This window comes from Leptosomus discolor, chromosome 2 (assembly GCF_034619465.1).
Source record: "Leptosomus discolor isolate bLepDis1 chromosome 2, bLepDis1.hap2, whole genome shotgun sequence".
Lineage (NCBI taxonomy): Eukaryota > Metazoa > Chordata > Aves > Leptosomiformes > Leptosomidae > Leptosomus > Leptosomus discolor.
The window spans coordinates 16,681,306-16,698,131 of NC_141392.1; the positions used below are offsets into that span (position 1 = coordinate 16,681,306).

Consider the following 16,826-nt stretch of genomic DNA (forward strand, 5'->3'; position numbering starts at 1 on the left):
ACTTTAAGAGTCTTTTCCACCCTGCTGTAAAGGTCAGAAAAAAGCTGCAAACTAGGAGGGGAATAGCATATCACCAGAGTGATGTGTCTGAAGCTTTTCAGAATAGGTTGTTTCTCCCTCCTTCCAAGTGTCTGTCTGTCTGTCTCCGTTTTCTTCTAAGAGCTCACAAAACGTAGTCAGTTTTATACCAAGTTAAAGAGTCACATCGGCTTAGTACTAGTCTTTCTATGCGGTATTCGACTTGCTGAGTTCCTGCCTGATAGCTAGAGAGAAAGAGAGAAAGAGAAAAGTCAACAAATCAAACAGTCAAAGTCAAGACAAAAAGCCAGAATACACAACTGACCCCTTAAAGACGGCTCACCCTGCTCCAACAGTCTTATAATGTGAATAACCTATACGTAAGACAGCTTCGTATGGCTTCAGACAAGTGTTATTCTCACCCAGGGAGTACCTTTTTTCCTCCTGTAAAATTTTTGTTAGCATCTATATTTTTCAGTTCTGCATCTCCAGCAAGTTTCTGACCTCACCTGATGATAATCACTATCACTGGAATTATCAAGGAGCTTATGTGTGGGCTTATTTATTATTTTGTTTGTTTGTTTGTTTTAAAAGCAGCCTCAGAGCCTCCCTTGTTTGCATCGTACTGTTCTAAAAGGCTGCTGTACACAGCACAGTCAAAATATAGGGAAAAGCACTGCGTTCTCTGTAGCCCCAAATGAGCCAGCTCTTTCTATGACATCAGTTGATGACATTTGATATTTTACCAGCGGTGGTATCAGTTTAGTATGAGTCGTCCACCCTGCCCCTTTATTTTGGTACTTTACACAAAGCAAAATAAACCATCCACACCAAGGTAGTGAATCACACACAGTTTTATTTACTTCTTGACTGGTGCACCTTTAAGATTATGCTTTCTCAATGATTTCCCTTAACTACATAAGACTACTTATGAAAATACCTTCTGTTAAAATAAAAATTAAAATTGTGAGAATTCTTTTCTTTGACTCTTATGTTACAGACCAAAGAGGCGAAGACTGAAATCTGGAAGCACAATTCTGGTCTGAATATCACCAGTTTTGAAATATGCACCTCAGCAGCTCTGGATTATTTAAGAATAACCCACCTACCACCACGTAATACTAAGGATAACTGCAAATCACTCAAATACAGCATCCCTCCAACCACTTTGAAAAGATGCTACTGGGTGCCAATGTTCCATTAAAACAAAACACAGAGGACAGAAAGCATTGAAGGACATTAATCACATCAGGTTTGGCACAAATGAAACTATGCCACCACACTAAGAACAAAGCTACTTTTACCAACCTACCATTCTTGGGCTAGAAACGCACTATATTTGCATTGTTGTGCGCCTGTAGCTACTTACTCTAGGACTGAACAACAGCAGCAAGCAGACCAATACCTACCATCAATGAGTTCTTCCTTTAATTTTGTTAACTCCTTCCTCATTTCATCTAAAATGTCCTATGGTGTCAGAGCATAAATAATAGATTAGTTTTGCAACATAAACGGATTAGTTTTGCCACCTGTCATTTTCTGCAGAAAGTCAAAATTCTTCCAACCTTTAATCAAACTTTAACCCTTCTGAAATGCATAACCCACCCTTTAGCTTCCAAGTTAATCCCCAAAACCTAAAGCATCCCTAAAACAGTCTTACTGCAGGTACAATGAAGAAAAAACCTTCCGTAGAAGTCCTACAAATTGATTCCTGTAGACCTTATGAGAAGAGAAGGGATATACTTAAGTTAGAACATTGCACTAATGTAAGTGCTAAACAAAAAAAAGGTAAAAACCCTCAAACTTTGCACATCCCTGTGAAATAAGAAGGCTTTGCTACAGCTGAAATGTGATGTGGAATGCAAAAAAAGTAGCTAACTAAAAACCACAAGCCAAGGAAATATTCAAAGGAAAAAAAAAAGGGAGATCAAGTTCTCAAGCTATTCCCGGTTGCCAAGTGGAACGTGAAGGAATGAAGGTGATGGAGTGAAGTGCCGTCCCCCTCTTGCTGTTTTCTCCATCCTTTCATCTAAGTGACATTAACCAACGACTTGGTGACAATGCTTTTACAAGCAGAGTATGGGTAGAGTCTGTTTCTGCAGAGGAGACTGCCACCTCCTGGCCAAATCTGCAGTCAGCAGGAAACTCATCCAGAAGATTTCAGCTGTTTTTTTCAGCTTCGGGGTTAGCAGGCTGTTCACAACTGAGTGTACAATCACTCCACTGTACTCTAGACTTGTCGAGTCCTTTATGAGCTGTGGGTGGAAGACACACGCATGGACACACCTTCCCTGCCTGAAGTCGTTCCTGGCGTAAGAGTGTGTACCCAAGCTGCAGAGGTAGGTCTCCCAATTCACCAAGCCTTAGACAAGACTCTTGGACAAACGGCAAGAAGCCCTGGAGCAGGGGCATGGCCACTAGTTGCTGGGAAGGGCAGTGGCAAATAAGAGCCTGCCATGTGTCTAGTAGAAACAGAGTGTGAGACAATTTTGCCTCCAGAGCAATTATCTTAACAGAGGCAGCGAGAGTCAGCATGCTGGAAACTGGGGAGAGCTGTGCTTTATGGGATGACAGGATCCCTATCCCCTGTGCCTTCAACTTCAAAGAACCACAGAGAAGAAAAAAAAAAAAAAGGCACCTCAGGAAAAAAAAAGGCAGGAAAAAAAAAAGGCAGCTAGACTGCTGTCATCATCAGCATTTCACAGAAGCTGTATCAAGAACACCACAAATCCTCCCGAGGAGCACCCCTTGAACTAGATTCTAGAACAACCCCCTACACGCTCCAGAACCACACACTGGGTCAGAACCACTCTAGAACCAACTGCTGAGCTGGGGTCTGCTCTAGAACCAATGACTGAGCCAAAACCTGCTCCAGAACCTCCCTCCCTACTCAGGGACCAGCCCGTGGATCCAAATGCCACTTGAGGAAGATTCTTCCCTTCCAACTCCACAATTCACACCCCTCTAGAAACCAGTGCTGCAAACACCACCATGACTCTACAAACAACCACCCCCTGAACCCGCCAAGTCTGGAACCCACCCGCTGTACAACCAATCACCGCTCTAAAGACTCTTGAATGTAGAGCAACAGTCAGCACACCACTCCCCTTTTCAAGCCTTGCCTGGAAAAGAGGCAGATCACACCCACAACACACTACATGCTCATAGTCTCTTCCAGAAAAGTAACTAGCACCGTCTCTACACGCTCCCCAAGAAAATGAGCTTCCATCAGCTTAGCATGGACAAATGCGGCCGAAAAACCAGCACCAAGACCTCAAACATGACTCCCCATACCACACAACTCAGACTGACACTGAGAAAGCACAGTACTGCTTTTGTCCAGGCATCACTGAGCAAGCCACCAGCAGGCCAGTTACCCCCATTATATTACCCCTCTTCAAGACTGTCACCTACACCAGGGACACCATGCTGAAACACTGCTCACCCACAGCCATCAGGCTTCCCTGCCTTGCAGTTCCCAAAGGCCCTAAAGATTACTAGCTGCACCATGAAGCACAACAGGGCAAAAAACCACAGTAGCATTCTCACACATGGACAGCTCCAAACACCTTATGGAAGTCTGCTCAGGTCAGCATCAAGCCCAATGCCTCAGGCAACAACTGCTCTCAAAAGGACACCTGCACTGAAAGTACCTACCAGCGGAAGCAAAGATTATCATCTCGGGGCCTCCTCAGAAACGGGGGACTTCAGTAGTCTGAGGAACAAATACACCTTACACTCAACTTGCTCCTCTGGGGTCTGCTGTTCTTAGGAATGTGGAATGTCTGCTCAGTCTACAGATCACCAATGCTCTTAACTGATAGCTCCTGTCTTCATACAAGACACAAGAGATCCCTTGCCAAGCCTCTGGTTGCACAGGTTTGCCTGTCTATTGAGTGTACTTGACAAAGGCCTGTCACCTACTGGTAACTGTTACCAAACAATTTCCAAAGCATCTCGTAACGTCTTTTCCTCATCTAACAGCAGGCGGTGCTGCCTTCTTCCCACAAGGCTCTCCTCTGCTCTTAGCCAGGATTGCTACACAAAAGGTGGTATCACTGGATGCTCTTTCACCACTAAACTCATGACCACGGGTGCTCACATCTGATATTAAAACATGGTGATACTTGTTCTGCCAGAACTGCTCTGAGGGCTTGTTTGTTTGGGTAGAGAGAAGAGAATGAAAGCTTTTCCAGGTAAACCAGTTTCCCAGTTCCATCCATAGTGTCAACACCATCTTGTGTGTGCTGTCTAATGCAAAAGCAGGAACAAGCATCTGTGACAAAGTAATGGGGCTGTGTAAGCCATCATCCTACAGTTACAGCTCCTAAGAACACTGAAACACATCTGGGGAAAAATAATGACTAATAATTACTAAATCATTATTTAAGTTTAGAACTAGTTAACAAAACAGTTAAAAACTAGTATTGGAAGCTACAAGTCCTTATACCCAAGTTTTCTGTTCAAAGTATTATATACATACCTGCTTCAATCTGTCATAATCTAGACCTTCTGACTGTACTCCATTGGCACTGGGTTGCCCCGTTGGTGTAGATTTTGGTCTGCAGTACAAAAACATATCCATGAATTACTGGTCACTCATTATTACAGGACACATAGGACTTTTCCATACTTGCTACCATTTCTCTATTGAAAACATAGTAAAGAATCAGAATGAAAAAAATGTTGGGAGAGGGAGGGTGAGAAAATGAGGCAGACCCAAAATACCACACAGAATAGAAAGCAACAACCAAGAATATTTTCCACACACTGGAATTATTAATTACCATAAAAATAAGAGTTATTAGTTCAAAACAAGAACTTTTCAAGTAGCAGACAGATTTCACTGTCAGTGGTTTCTGTTTTTTTCATAATGGGCATGAAAAGCTCAACGCCGTCAAATGTCAAATACTTCCCTTCTCCCTTTTCAACCGCTTTCTCATTTCAAGAGGCCCTCCCACTAACTAATGACTACATGTGGATGCTGTAACTGTATGAATGTTGTGGAATCACCCTGGCAGGTTTTCAACATCTGACAGGACGTGGCTGAGCTACCTTATCTAACTCCCTTCCAACCTAAATTATTCCATCAATTGCTTTCTAAAGCTACTGAAAGCAAGTACAGTAACAGCAGCAAGATTTCTAAGATAGTACTTGAGAGGAAGTTCTAGTGTTTTGGACTATGTCATGCTCAACATTTCTTGCATAATACTCTCTTAAGACACCAAAACTTGCTTACCAAGATCATCTTGCATTTTTAACACACGTTCCAGAAGAAGTGGGATTTCTACCTTCTCACTTCTTTTCTGATCCACTCTGTTTATACAAGGTGTAACTCAGACTCATGTACCCACTAAGCTTCCACAGGGCCTTGCATACCTACAGCTATGAGCAGAGATAGAACCTAGATGCTAACAGCAGGAATACAGAAGCAGTTCTCCAAAGCAGGGATGGACGGATGGAGTGGGACAAAGAGGGAGGAATGTTCTGCTGCTCTTAATTACTTTTTACATCTTAGCTAACATTCTCTATTAGTCTATAAAATGTTAAGCCAAAAAGAAGCTCTTGATAAAACTGCTGACAGTTCACGTCACAAGGTTTCCCCAATATTTAGAATTATCACAGTAGGCTAATATTAAAGAACAGCAGGATATCAGTAGACTAAACTGGGTCCTATTTCATTGTCCTTGTATGCAGCATCACTAAACAAAAGAGCCTGGCCTAAACTCAGGGTCTCACTTCAAAATTCTTACATAGGAGGAATTCATTAAACACAGCATTTTTCTGGACATGTTACCTGAAGGTGCAGTCATTTATTATGATAGAAGGTGGCCATGAACAAAAAAAGACAAATCAGCTGGAAAAGCACAGTTCTGTGCTTTATCTTCTCTCAAATACACAGGATAAAATTACACTTTTTTAGAATAAAGCAGAATGTGTGCGGGACACAAGCTGTATACGTATTGCTTTAGTTTTCCCATTTATTTACTTATTTTTAATCTAGCTAACAAAAAAAAGCTGTGTTCTCACTCAGAAGAAAAAGAACAGTGAACCTTTTTTTTCTTTGTTTTTACAAAATTGCTACCTTCAAGCTTTCATGCATCCTCCCTTACAAGACAGCAATTAATCCATGAAGAAGTTGTCTGATTACACTGTCTTTGCTCAGTGAGAGCTGAATGAGCTGAATGAGCCTCATACTGGATTGTCTTGACTTTTATAAACTGACAGGACTATTTTCTTATTTGCTAACTGAAGGAAAACACTAAAAATGCAACTCCCAACAGAAAAGGGCATGCACACCAAAAATGTCATTTTGATGCTACAAAAACTTTCTCAGGTTTGTGCTCTCCAGCAGATACTTTTACCTCTTGTAGGTTCCCAGTGCAAAAAATTTTAAGAAACAACATGGGATACAAGAGCTGCCTATTTCCCCTCCCCAACCTGTAATAGGGCCTGTGTCATTGTACAGCCTGGCACATTCAAAAAATTCACAAAAACCTCCATCCACATTCATAGCTACTGAGTAATTCTGGTGATGGGACATTTTAAATTGGTACACCCAAGCCCATGTGTCTTTTCAAAAGGCAATAACTCCAGTGTAGGTGGTAGAAACCTCTCAAGTTTTTTTTAATGTTTCACAATTATTTCTGTGCACTGACAAGTTAGTTATGTCAAGTCTAGTGGCAGTAATTTAGGAAAAGACTGCCAGCAGTTAACCACACAAAACAGAGACAGCAGAAGGGATTGTATTAACAGTGCCTTTGCTGCTGGACTCTGCATCAAAGCAGAGAGGTGCAGGAACATCCTGTGTTGTTATACCAGCTCAGTTCTTCACTTAGGATCACAATACTCAATTGCTGCAGCTGTTTAGGTTGTGTCTAAGGTCCAAGAGAGAAATTGCTAACACTATTATCACTTGAAACACACCGAAATGAAATACATGATCCACCAAGACAGAAGATGAAATATTCATTAACTTGACAGTGGGAGAAGGTGGAAAATAGAATTCACCTTGCAACCATCAGAAAATCTAGACTGTGTGCTAATGCTATAAAGACAAACCACAGTTTAGGATCTTTTACAAAACTCTTTAGTTATCGACAGTGCTTAGTTCATTAGGAAAGCACTCCTTGCTCAAAAACATTCATCAAGACAAAATATTTGATAATTGCTGCTTCATCATGTACCTGATATTTAAAGTGTTACTTGCACCTCAAACTGTGCACACTGACTTACTCCAAGCAGAACAGCACGAGTTTTTCAGATTCTCCATATATCTGATCCTTTGCATTGATTATTGCTGTGTTGCCATATACTATTACAGCATTTACCCAACATGACTGAAAGAAGAATCGACATCCTATCAAATGCAATTCCTGGCAACGGATAACAGGTACCTACTACCTGCCTTAATGGAAGAACCCAAACAAGAATAGACTTTAATATTTTAATAAAATGATTTATGATTTTAGTATTTTAATGTGACGACTTTAAAGAGCTCTCCACAGACAGACTGCTTCACGTTTCTTTTTCTTCAGATCTTTAGAATAAAAGACAGCTCTACCAATCATACACTATATACTCCTGCAATCTGTCAAAAATCTCAACAGGAAAGCCTCTTTATAGCTCTACCACTCAGCCTTAAGAATGTATTCCATTTTTGCTCTCTGAAATGTACAACTTTCTTCATTCAATTATGAATGACAGTAAATTGTAAATGAGATCATTTCTAATTTCAGGCAAATCTAGCTGTCTCCCTCCCCATTACCCTATTTTAACTTCAACTTGCTCAGAAAAAAGATTAATGGTGAATACAGTTGCCATTAAGGGAAACATTAACTATTGAAATTTAGTGAACAAAACATCCCAACCATTCAATCCTAAAATGGTTAAAGAGCTCTCCCGTGTGGTTTTTCATAGCATTGCCTAACAGGACAGTGAGGCAATCTCGGTAGTCCCTAAAACACCTTAAATCAAGCATGCAAGATAAAGATTTTATTCATGCCAACATGCAGAATACACCACCCAAGATAAGTAGCTAAAAGGGGAACTTTTCATACAAAAGATTAAGTAGTCACCACAGCGAGTGCCTTCATGAAAAACAAAGCTGGAATTTGAATCAGTAATTCTGAGGAGCTCTAACTCATTTACCTGTGGAAAGCTCTTAAAACTCGAAGGCTTTCAATGTCAGTATTTTATGACTACCACTACGGAGAGTGAAACTGAGATCTACAGCTTAAAATACACATGACATTAATTCTAACAGAAACACTAATTTATGCTTTAAAAGTCCTTTTTTTTAAAAAAAAAAATTCTCTTTCTGATGTTTAAGTCAGGCAAAAATCTGTTATCTTTATTTAATTTGCAAAAAAGCAGGTGTGAAAATTCACCTGGAAAATTGCTATTTCTGTGCATCGAAACTTACATTTTTGAAAACCTGCTTCTCAAAACACTGCAAATGGTTCACTAAATCCTGGTATATCCAACAGGAATTTGTACCTTTGCAGGTGGTGACTGCCAGAAAACCAGTATTTAATATGTAGTAATAGCTGGTTTTTAAGCCATCTCAATCTGCCTTTGACAGCATCTGCTTTTAACCAGTCCAAAAATGGGCTCAACTAGACAAACAAAATGTGGTGTGTGTGGTGATTACCAATCCACGTAGAAAAAGTCCAACCCTGAACTGGTCAAAATGGTTATTACAAAAGCTCAATCCCAACAGGATGATACCTGTTTAATGAATCATAGAACCTGTTTTCAGAAGCAAGCAGATTTTTCCACGGAGATTCCCGTCTATGAAGGGGAGAAACACTACCTTAACAAGCTATAATAGGTCTTAATTTTCTTCATTTTTAGCACCTTAAATACCATGGCATTTCACTAGTTGTGTTCCAAGAGTTCTATTTGAATGTTTCAGTCTTTTCAAAGTCTGCTACAAAAAAAAGGCCTGGTTTTAAACAGGACGCTAGTTATTTTAAAACACTTAGAACATTCATTCTAAACAACAACTCCTTCATTGTCTACCTGTTCGGAAGCTCTGAAGAGAAAGTTTTGCTTGCTTGCCAGTTTCTTAGGTATACTTTGTTTAATCCCTGTAAATGACTCCTGCCCTCTCTGTAGGGGTCAGAAGCACGTTCTTAAAGCCTTACCAGGTGAAAGATAACCCCTTCCAGCAAACATGGTATTAGTGTTTCCAACAGCAGCACCCTTTGACTAACTCACTCAAAGAAAGTTACTTTAACAAGCTGCTTGCTGAGACAGACTTGGCAACTGTACAGAATTAAGAAAAATCCACAGATACTCAACAGAAACTTCTACCAATACCTTTTCTTTCTTGGTCCGGGAAACATTCCTCATCCTCACAGGGCAAACCATCAACACTTACTAGAAAACTGTACCTGCAGTCTTAAAATATATGCTACGGCACCTTGACAGTACTGGAGAATAATACTGACATTTGACAAATATGGAATTCTTATTTTGGAAGTACTTCTAGAGTATACACCCAGTGGGGCTCTCATCAAGCCTAATTCTACCAACATTTTCCATTGGATGACTGAAGACAAAAGCTTGACAGATTTTTCTCAATACATCTCAAGAGCAGTCTCAAAACTCCTCTCTACTCCTCTAGGTCAGAAAACATTTTTAAACAGACCTCACTAACCTCAATTTCATTGGTTGAAACAAGATCAATGAAATAGGGTGCATAAAACAGTTTACAAGAAGCTACGGTTGTAGGGACAGGTAGAATGAAGACTTAAGGACATCCCAGAATCACCAAGCAGTCTGATATGGAGAGTTGCCCTATTTACTAATCCCTTCACTTTCCTTTCTTCTATTGCTTATCCATAGCGTATCTATAGGCAAAGGGCCAGGTTAGCAACTCTGTTAAACAATATGAAATCTAAAATGCTCTTTAGGATTCCTTAAACAAATTAGTTCTGTGATAAGTTCCGCCTCAATGCCATCTATTGATACCTCGATCTGCTTAAAAACAAGAGACCTCAGTTAAAGCAGGTAAGACCTACCAAGGGGTGCAGAGAGGACATCACCACCAATGTCACCTGCTTTTTGACAAAAACCACCAAGCAACCAGAATCAAGGCTGCAGACATTTTAAGCTCCTGGACATATTTATTTCTGACAGACAGACAAGGATACTGATATAGGCTGAGAGTGTTTAGTGCTGCGTTTCAAAACTGAAGACCTTGATGGCAACCTCAACCACAAGTGACACCACTTAGAGAATAATAGGGTTTTCTTCTTTAGTCATCAAATCTTGCATAGCTGTTTCCAACAGGCCAGAATTTTAAGGAGAATTCAAGTTATTTCAAACACAGCATTCTCAAGTTTACCATGTTCTTTTGTTTTCTCTCAAGAAATTCATGTAACTTTGTCAGATTATCCTTGAACCTCTGTACGCAGAATATACAGGAATTCTAAAATGAACCACAAGCCTTCTGCTTAATGGAAATGGCAATTAAATATACCTCAAAATTTAAAAAAAAAAATTGCTAAAGCAGCCATTTCTCTCTTCTGCATTACTGAAATGACTACCAAAACACCCACTGCCTGCCAAAGTTCCAGCTGACAAGTTACCAAAGACTGGTTAATGCACTGAAGGATGTATAGTATTTCTATGCTACTTTAGGACGGACGGACAGACTTGGATTGGTGTGAAGTAGCTACTGAAAATTGTCACAATCAAATCTTACCAAGAGAGCTTAAATATCTAAATAACCATTCTATGACTAGCACAGAAATAGAAAGGAGAAAAAAAACTATTCACTGGATTTACTACTGAATATATGAAACACTGCACTGAATTTGGTTTTCCCTTGCAAGAAATTTCAGACTTTAAAATGTAAAGAAATAGAAAGAATTAAATATTGCTGTAGGCAAACATACACCTTAATAATTGAAGCTATACACGAGCAATTGTTGAAGGAATCTTTTTGGGTTTTACTTTTGACTCTATAGTCAAAAATTTCACTTACTAGCATTCTCTAAAAGCAACTCTTCATTCCTAATTAAAACTTCCAAAAGCAGTTTCAGAGTAGTAATTTTAAACCCATACATTTTGCTTTTAATACTATTAAGGTGATTTTTGCTATTTTAGTCCTGTATTTTTAGCAACACAAGCAAAACCAGCAAATTTAAGGAAAAGATAGCTGGTACAAAAGGGAGTACCTGGAGATAACAGGCGACTTGCTTCCATTCACTGTATTTGTTCTTTCCCAAGGCTTTCTTGTTAGTTCTGGAAAACATAGTAAGAAGATTTAAAAAGTGTCTTTTTCTATGCATTGTGTAATTTACATGAGGAAACTTCAAGTACCTGGTGGCAACTTAAGTCAACCATTGGTTTGGGGGTGGTTTTTTTTTGTTACTACATTGCATTAGTTCTTCCATATTAAGCTACCTCCTGTTGTATTCATCTTATTTTTAGTCATACTACTACCATTTATGTTGTGATAGCATCTTAAAGTCTCACTTTCGTTCTCGACATTGTAAATGCCATTTGATTCTTAATCCAGCTGGGAAGGTCTGCTTACACTTTACGCATCTGATTGCTCCAGTTGTGAAACATGGAATTCTGGAACTATAACCAAATAGCAAGCTTCAAATACTGGGGAAAGATGTTTTTAAGCTAAAGAAGTTTTTCTGAGCTGTCAATGAATTTTATAAAATTAATTCAGTGTCCATTTCAATGAAGTGACAGCAGGGATGATACCACCTCACACAACCAGAACACCTTTCAGCAACAAGGTTTTTATTTTCCAGAGTCTTGTCCACAAAAAGATACTTCTAAAATTGCAACATATCATTTCCCCCTTTCAAAATAACACAGACTCAAAACTAAAGGTACAGTGCCCTAGGACCCAGAAGAGATTGTAGCTTACTTACCACCTGTGATACTAGACAAAGTTTTATTGTGCATCTCTTCTGCCCTCTCAGCAGCTTATACTCTACGGGCAAGCGCTCTATTATACACTGCGGCAGAGGAGTTTTGGGCCTAGTCTACAGGCACAAGTCTCATTTGTAGTCAAGTTTTAAAAAGCCCAATCTATTTTATACATGCTCATGGTTCACTTTCCGTTACGGAGCCTGCTTTCAGTTCTGCTTAGAATCCTCTCCAATAAACTGAGTCGCTATCCTGAGTTTATTACAGCAATCTAAAGTCAAACGTGAAAGCCAGCTTGATTGTGCAGGCTGGTTTGTCAACAGCAGACAGACAGAAATCACAGTTGAAACATGGCAAACAGTTCAGTTAAGGACCGCTTATTTTGTGTTCTTGCATGGTGAATGAGATTTTTTTTTTTTCCCCTTTAGCAGTCTCACCTAAGCCCTTCCTCAGGATATAGCTATCACCACAAACACTTCATTCCTGATGGATCAGGTTTTCATTCCTTAAAATCTGCACAAGTTAAAACAGTCTTTCTGTAGTGTAAATTGTTATTACTTACTTGCTACCATTACTTACTCAGGACTTTAACATGCCACTGGATCTTAGTCTTATTCCAGATTTGGGGTTGGTTTGTTTGTTTTGCTCCCTTTCTTTTGCATCGCTCAGCTCATCTACGCTGGGCAAGCCAAGAGGCAGAAATGCCCTTTCGGAGTCTCATATTGACCAAGAAGTTCTCTGGCATGCAGCCAGATACTGAGAAGAGTATCTGAATTGCAAAAGTCTACTAGCATAGCCTATGACCCAGCCAACTACAGGTTGCCAGTGCTAGTAATAAGTCTTTAAGCTTAATTTGATATACGAGGCTTCAGGACTTGGCCTGCCGTAGGAGTAATTTTAGCAGGATTTTAGCTGTATCCACAAAATTGAGAAACTTTTGCTATGGCTGCAGCTTGCTCAAGGACCACATGATTTATCTTTACCTAGCTGAAACGGCAACATTATCCAAAGGTCATACATCTGTTGCCTATCTCATGGTTTTGAGCTTGTTTTGTTTATATTATTACCTAACATGTTTTAACTTATGTTTTATTTAGCTTTATGCTACTGTGTGTTTCTTCCCCTAAAAGGAATATACCATATGCAGAAAAGGACTAATATGTGTTAAGTAATCACGGTGTAACTCGCTCTGCAAGCAATAGGAGAAAGAGACAGAGTACAGCCCCTTAACAGAGCTGAAATATAACAAAGTAAACGCAAGGAGACCCAAGCCTGGAACAGAAGAAAAACGTCTCCCCTTTCAACATCGTACTCCTCCTAACAAAGAATGTGGAACTCTGATAGGTCACCACAACAGCACATCAGAAGGGTAAGCATAATGCCAAAGAGGTAAATGCTAGCAAGTCTGTGTGTAAAAATTTCAGTTATATTAACTGAAATTACCAGAGCATTTTACATTATCAAGAAATGAAGTGAAATCTCTCCATTGGAAGGAAACAGACAAACCTCTGGATGCATTTGACATTTTAAAAGTTTGATGAGGCTTCTTCTCATGATAACCAATTAAAGGAACCACTTCCACTGTTTTTGATTTCCCTCTTTTAGGCCTATATTATAAAGAAGCATTCCAAAAGCAGTCATTTCCCCAAGGCTAATATGATCTCTGTGTTTAACAGAATGAAGCAAACTCCTAAGCTACGGGGAGGGGGGGGGGGGGGGGGGAGAAAGAAAGGATGAAAAACTTGATTTGTATTGTGTCATTTATTGCCTTGCAATACTTTACTAGTGTTTTTTTGGTTTTGTTTTTGTTTTTTACTACCGGCTGTAGCTCAATACTAACAGTTTTCCAGTTATTTCCCTCCAGACACACTTAGCTCCTAGGTCTCCTTTTTATCTCACAGTGGCCACCTGGGTGGTTTAACCACAGCAGTAGTTTTCAATATTAAAGCCTGCACACCATCAAGTGGCTGAATCATCTAGCGATGAAGTATACACACGGGCAAGCAATCAACAGAGAAAGCTAGAACATACTGAATACAGGTATTTTCATTACCCAGTCATGTTCCTTCTGCTTCCAGTATTTTTTTGGGATGACAAACCGCAGGTTACATGGCACATCTTCCCGCTTCTGTATGCATGTAGCGGGGAGGTGGCCAGGTAAGCTAAGGGTATAAGAAGGTACCACTAAAGGACAGGAAAAAAGTCTTGAGTGTCACCTGAGTCCTTGTAACACAAGTGTTTACAGTATGAATACACATGCATGCTGACAGTACATCTTGGCCAACTACAGAATTGGCGAGATGTAAGGTTTCCTTACCAACTGCAGCAGAAGTGCTGGCTACACAGCTCCAAACTCTGCCACACGCATGTCTCAGCAGAAGAATTGTGGTTAAAGGATTTCTACTCCATGCACTTATATTGATTTAGAAAGGACACTTGAATGTGAGGGAATCTTTCCGACAGTACCTGGAAACAGTAACTGTTTCTGCCTGCCTGACAGTCTTGTACATCTGCCTTGACGGAAACAAACTACTGTCCCAACTCATGTTCTACAATGACAGAGACAATTTGCTTTCACATCCACTACCAACTGCTTTCTGTGCATCAGCCCCATAGGTTCAACAAAGGAGGACCCTATACCAAACACAGTGTTCCAGTGGATGTTCTTTTCATCTGTGATCTTCTAAAACATGACCCATTCTACTGCGAAATGCCAGGCTGTAATCATGGGAGAAGAGACAGGCTCCAAAATTCAGCAGAGCTGACTGAGATTTGCCATTACATTTTAGTATTAGAGAGTCAGAGTTCACAAACCTGTGCTACTTACCAGGTGTGCTTGTTGAAGAAACCTTAGAAGTTGAAGACTCTGATTCTTCCTGATTAAAAGGAAGGAGAGAGGGAGGAGGAAGAGAGGAGGAAAAAAAAAAAAAAACACCTTGACTCTTGTGAATCTAACAGATTAATCTCAACTGTTTAAATATTTATTTCACTTTATATATAGATTTAAATGGTTCCACTCAATTGTATGTAGAAAATGTGCAAGCAGTATGCACTTCACAAAACAGTGGTTATGTGTGTGTATACATATATATATGTACACACACAGAGTATAATCTCATGTACACCAGTAGAGTCTTTCTCATAATCTATGAGATCTCATAATCTATTATCTATGAATAATGTGAAGTAGGTAAAATATCTCAACTCACAGTTTTATCTTCTTTCTGCTCTGGTTCTGTTGATCCCTTTTCAGCAATTCTTCTCCTATAAGCAGAGACAGAAGTTACTAAGATCATCAAGGCTTTAAGATGGAAGAATGTTGTTTAGTGTAATTAAAGACATATACAGCTTGACAGGTAGATAATTGAAAATTAGTGTTTAAAAAAGTACTTTCAAAGTATTTCCAAGGATAAACCCCTCCTGCCAAAGCAACTGTGCAATTCTTTCTCCTCTTAAAGTCTGTATTCCCTCCCCTACTGCTGCATAAAGACTTACACAGAAGTACTCGATTACACTCAAGTAAAAATGGCTATTCATAATATGTTACCAACTTCACAAAGCAACCACATGAGCAAGCCAACGTTTATTTGATCCTTAGCCAGTTGCAAACAGGCACGCAAACCCCTACCTCTACAATGACTAAGCTGCCAGAGCACAGCAGAAACAGCTCCTTACCTCCTGGCCAGCAGGGCACTCATTTCTTCCATTAACCCACTGCCTCCCAAGGGAAGTGGCCCATTTCCACGGCCACTGTCTGTTTTAGATGAAGCAGAGCTTCCTCCTCCTCCACTTGAACTAGAGGAGTCTTCACCCTTCATAATACACAAAATAACAGCAGATGTGCAAATAAAACGATAGCTGGCTTAATGAAAGAAGCAAAGTTCACATACAAGAAAGAAACAACTGTATAAAGAATGCGACGGGCTGGTAGTACATCCTGTAATGCTTTTTTAAATAATTAAGCCTACCCCAAACATCTTGTCACTGCTATTAATACTGAACAAAAATTACAACCAGTTCAGGAAGACAGGATTCGGAAAAAGAAACAGGAGGTGTATTTACCCGTGAGACTTTCCTAAGTTTGGCTCCAGCAAGTGCAGCTGCTAGTCCAGTTAAAGGGCGATTTTCTTCAGACACAAATCCCACTGAAAATCCAGAAGCAGGGAGGGGGGGAGCGGGAGGTGGAAGGGGAACAGAAGGAACTTGGCTAGGAAGTGGAGGAGGTGGTGGTGGCGGCGGTGGTGGCCCTGAAGGTGGAAGTGGAGGTGGTGGTGGTGGGCCGGGAGGAGGGGGGGCTGCTACTGAAGACTGAGCTGGGCCAGGGGGTAGGGGGGGTGGAGGAGGAGGTGCAGGTGGTCCTTGGGCAACACCTAGTATCAGAGAGAAAACAAAAAGACTCTATTAAGGATTTAGAAAATAAAGATCTTATTACCATTGAAATACTGGTTCTTTTGCGCAGTGTATGAGACACTAAGACTGGTAAGGGTCCTTTTTATAGGCAAGAAAACACTGCAAGTTTCATCAGGAGAGAAGCATTCTTATTAAATGCACTAAAAATATTACATAGTATGCTACAAGAGATCAGACAGCTTTAGAGACATTTACATACAAAACCCCTCCAGTCAGGTTCTGCACTGCAACCAAGGAGAATCTTACACTGAGAAACAGTCAAAGCTTTTATAGAGAGCCAAGTAAGGCATGAGCATCATACTGCGTAGGAACAATACCATGTGTTCAAATGGTGCTAAACACAGTGACTTTTCATTGTGCTAACAAGCATTTAACATACCACCCAAACATCTGAACCCTTACACTGTTTCAGTTCCAATGCTAATTTCTAAGCTGTAGAAAAATCTTGCCTCTAAAAAACATTCCAGGAATCAACTTTAACAATTTAATACAATTTA

At 40.0% G+C, this 16,826-nt stretch overlaps 1 protein-coding gene across 1 annotated transcript in view; it reads right to left on the bottom strand.

Moving 5' to 3' along the window:
- Nucleotides 1-225: 225 nt before the first annotated feature.
- Nucleotides 226-16,826, bottom strand: part of ENAH (ENAH actin regulator) — a 130,338-nt gene continuing 113,737 nt past the window's right edge. Inside the window, exons 9-16 of the mRNA XM_086460366.1 lie at nucleotides 15,982-16,289; nucleotides 15,595-15,731; nucleotides 15,129-15,183; nucleotides 14,747-14,795; nucleotides 11,208-11,274; nucleotides 4,502-4,580; nucleotides 1,428-1,485; nucleotides 226-263 (exon numbers count right to left, since the gene is read on the bottom strand). Coding sequence (XP_086316492.1) covers nucleotides 226-263; nucleotides 1,428-1,485; nucleotides 4,502-4,580; nucleotides 11,208-11,274; nucleotides 14,747-14,795; nucleotides 15,129-15,183; nucleotides 15,595-15,731; nucleotides 15,982-16,289 — 791 coding nt within the window. The remainder of the gene's footprint in view (nucleotides 264-1,427; nucleotides 1,486-4,501; nucleotides 4,581-11,207; nucleotides 11,275-14,746; nucleotides 14,796-15,128; nucleotides 15,184-15,594; nucleotides 15,732-15,981; nucleotides 16,290-16,826) is intronic.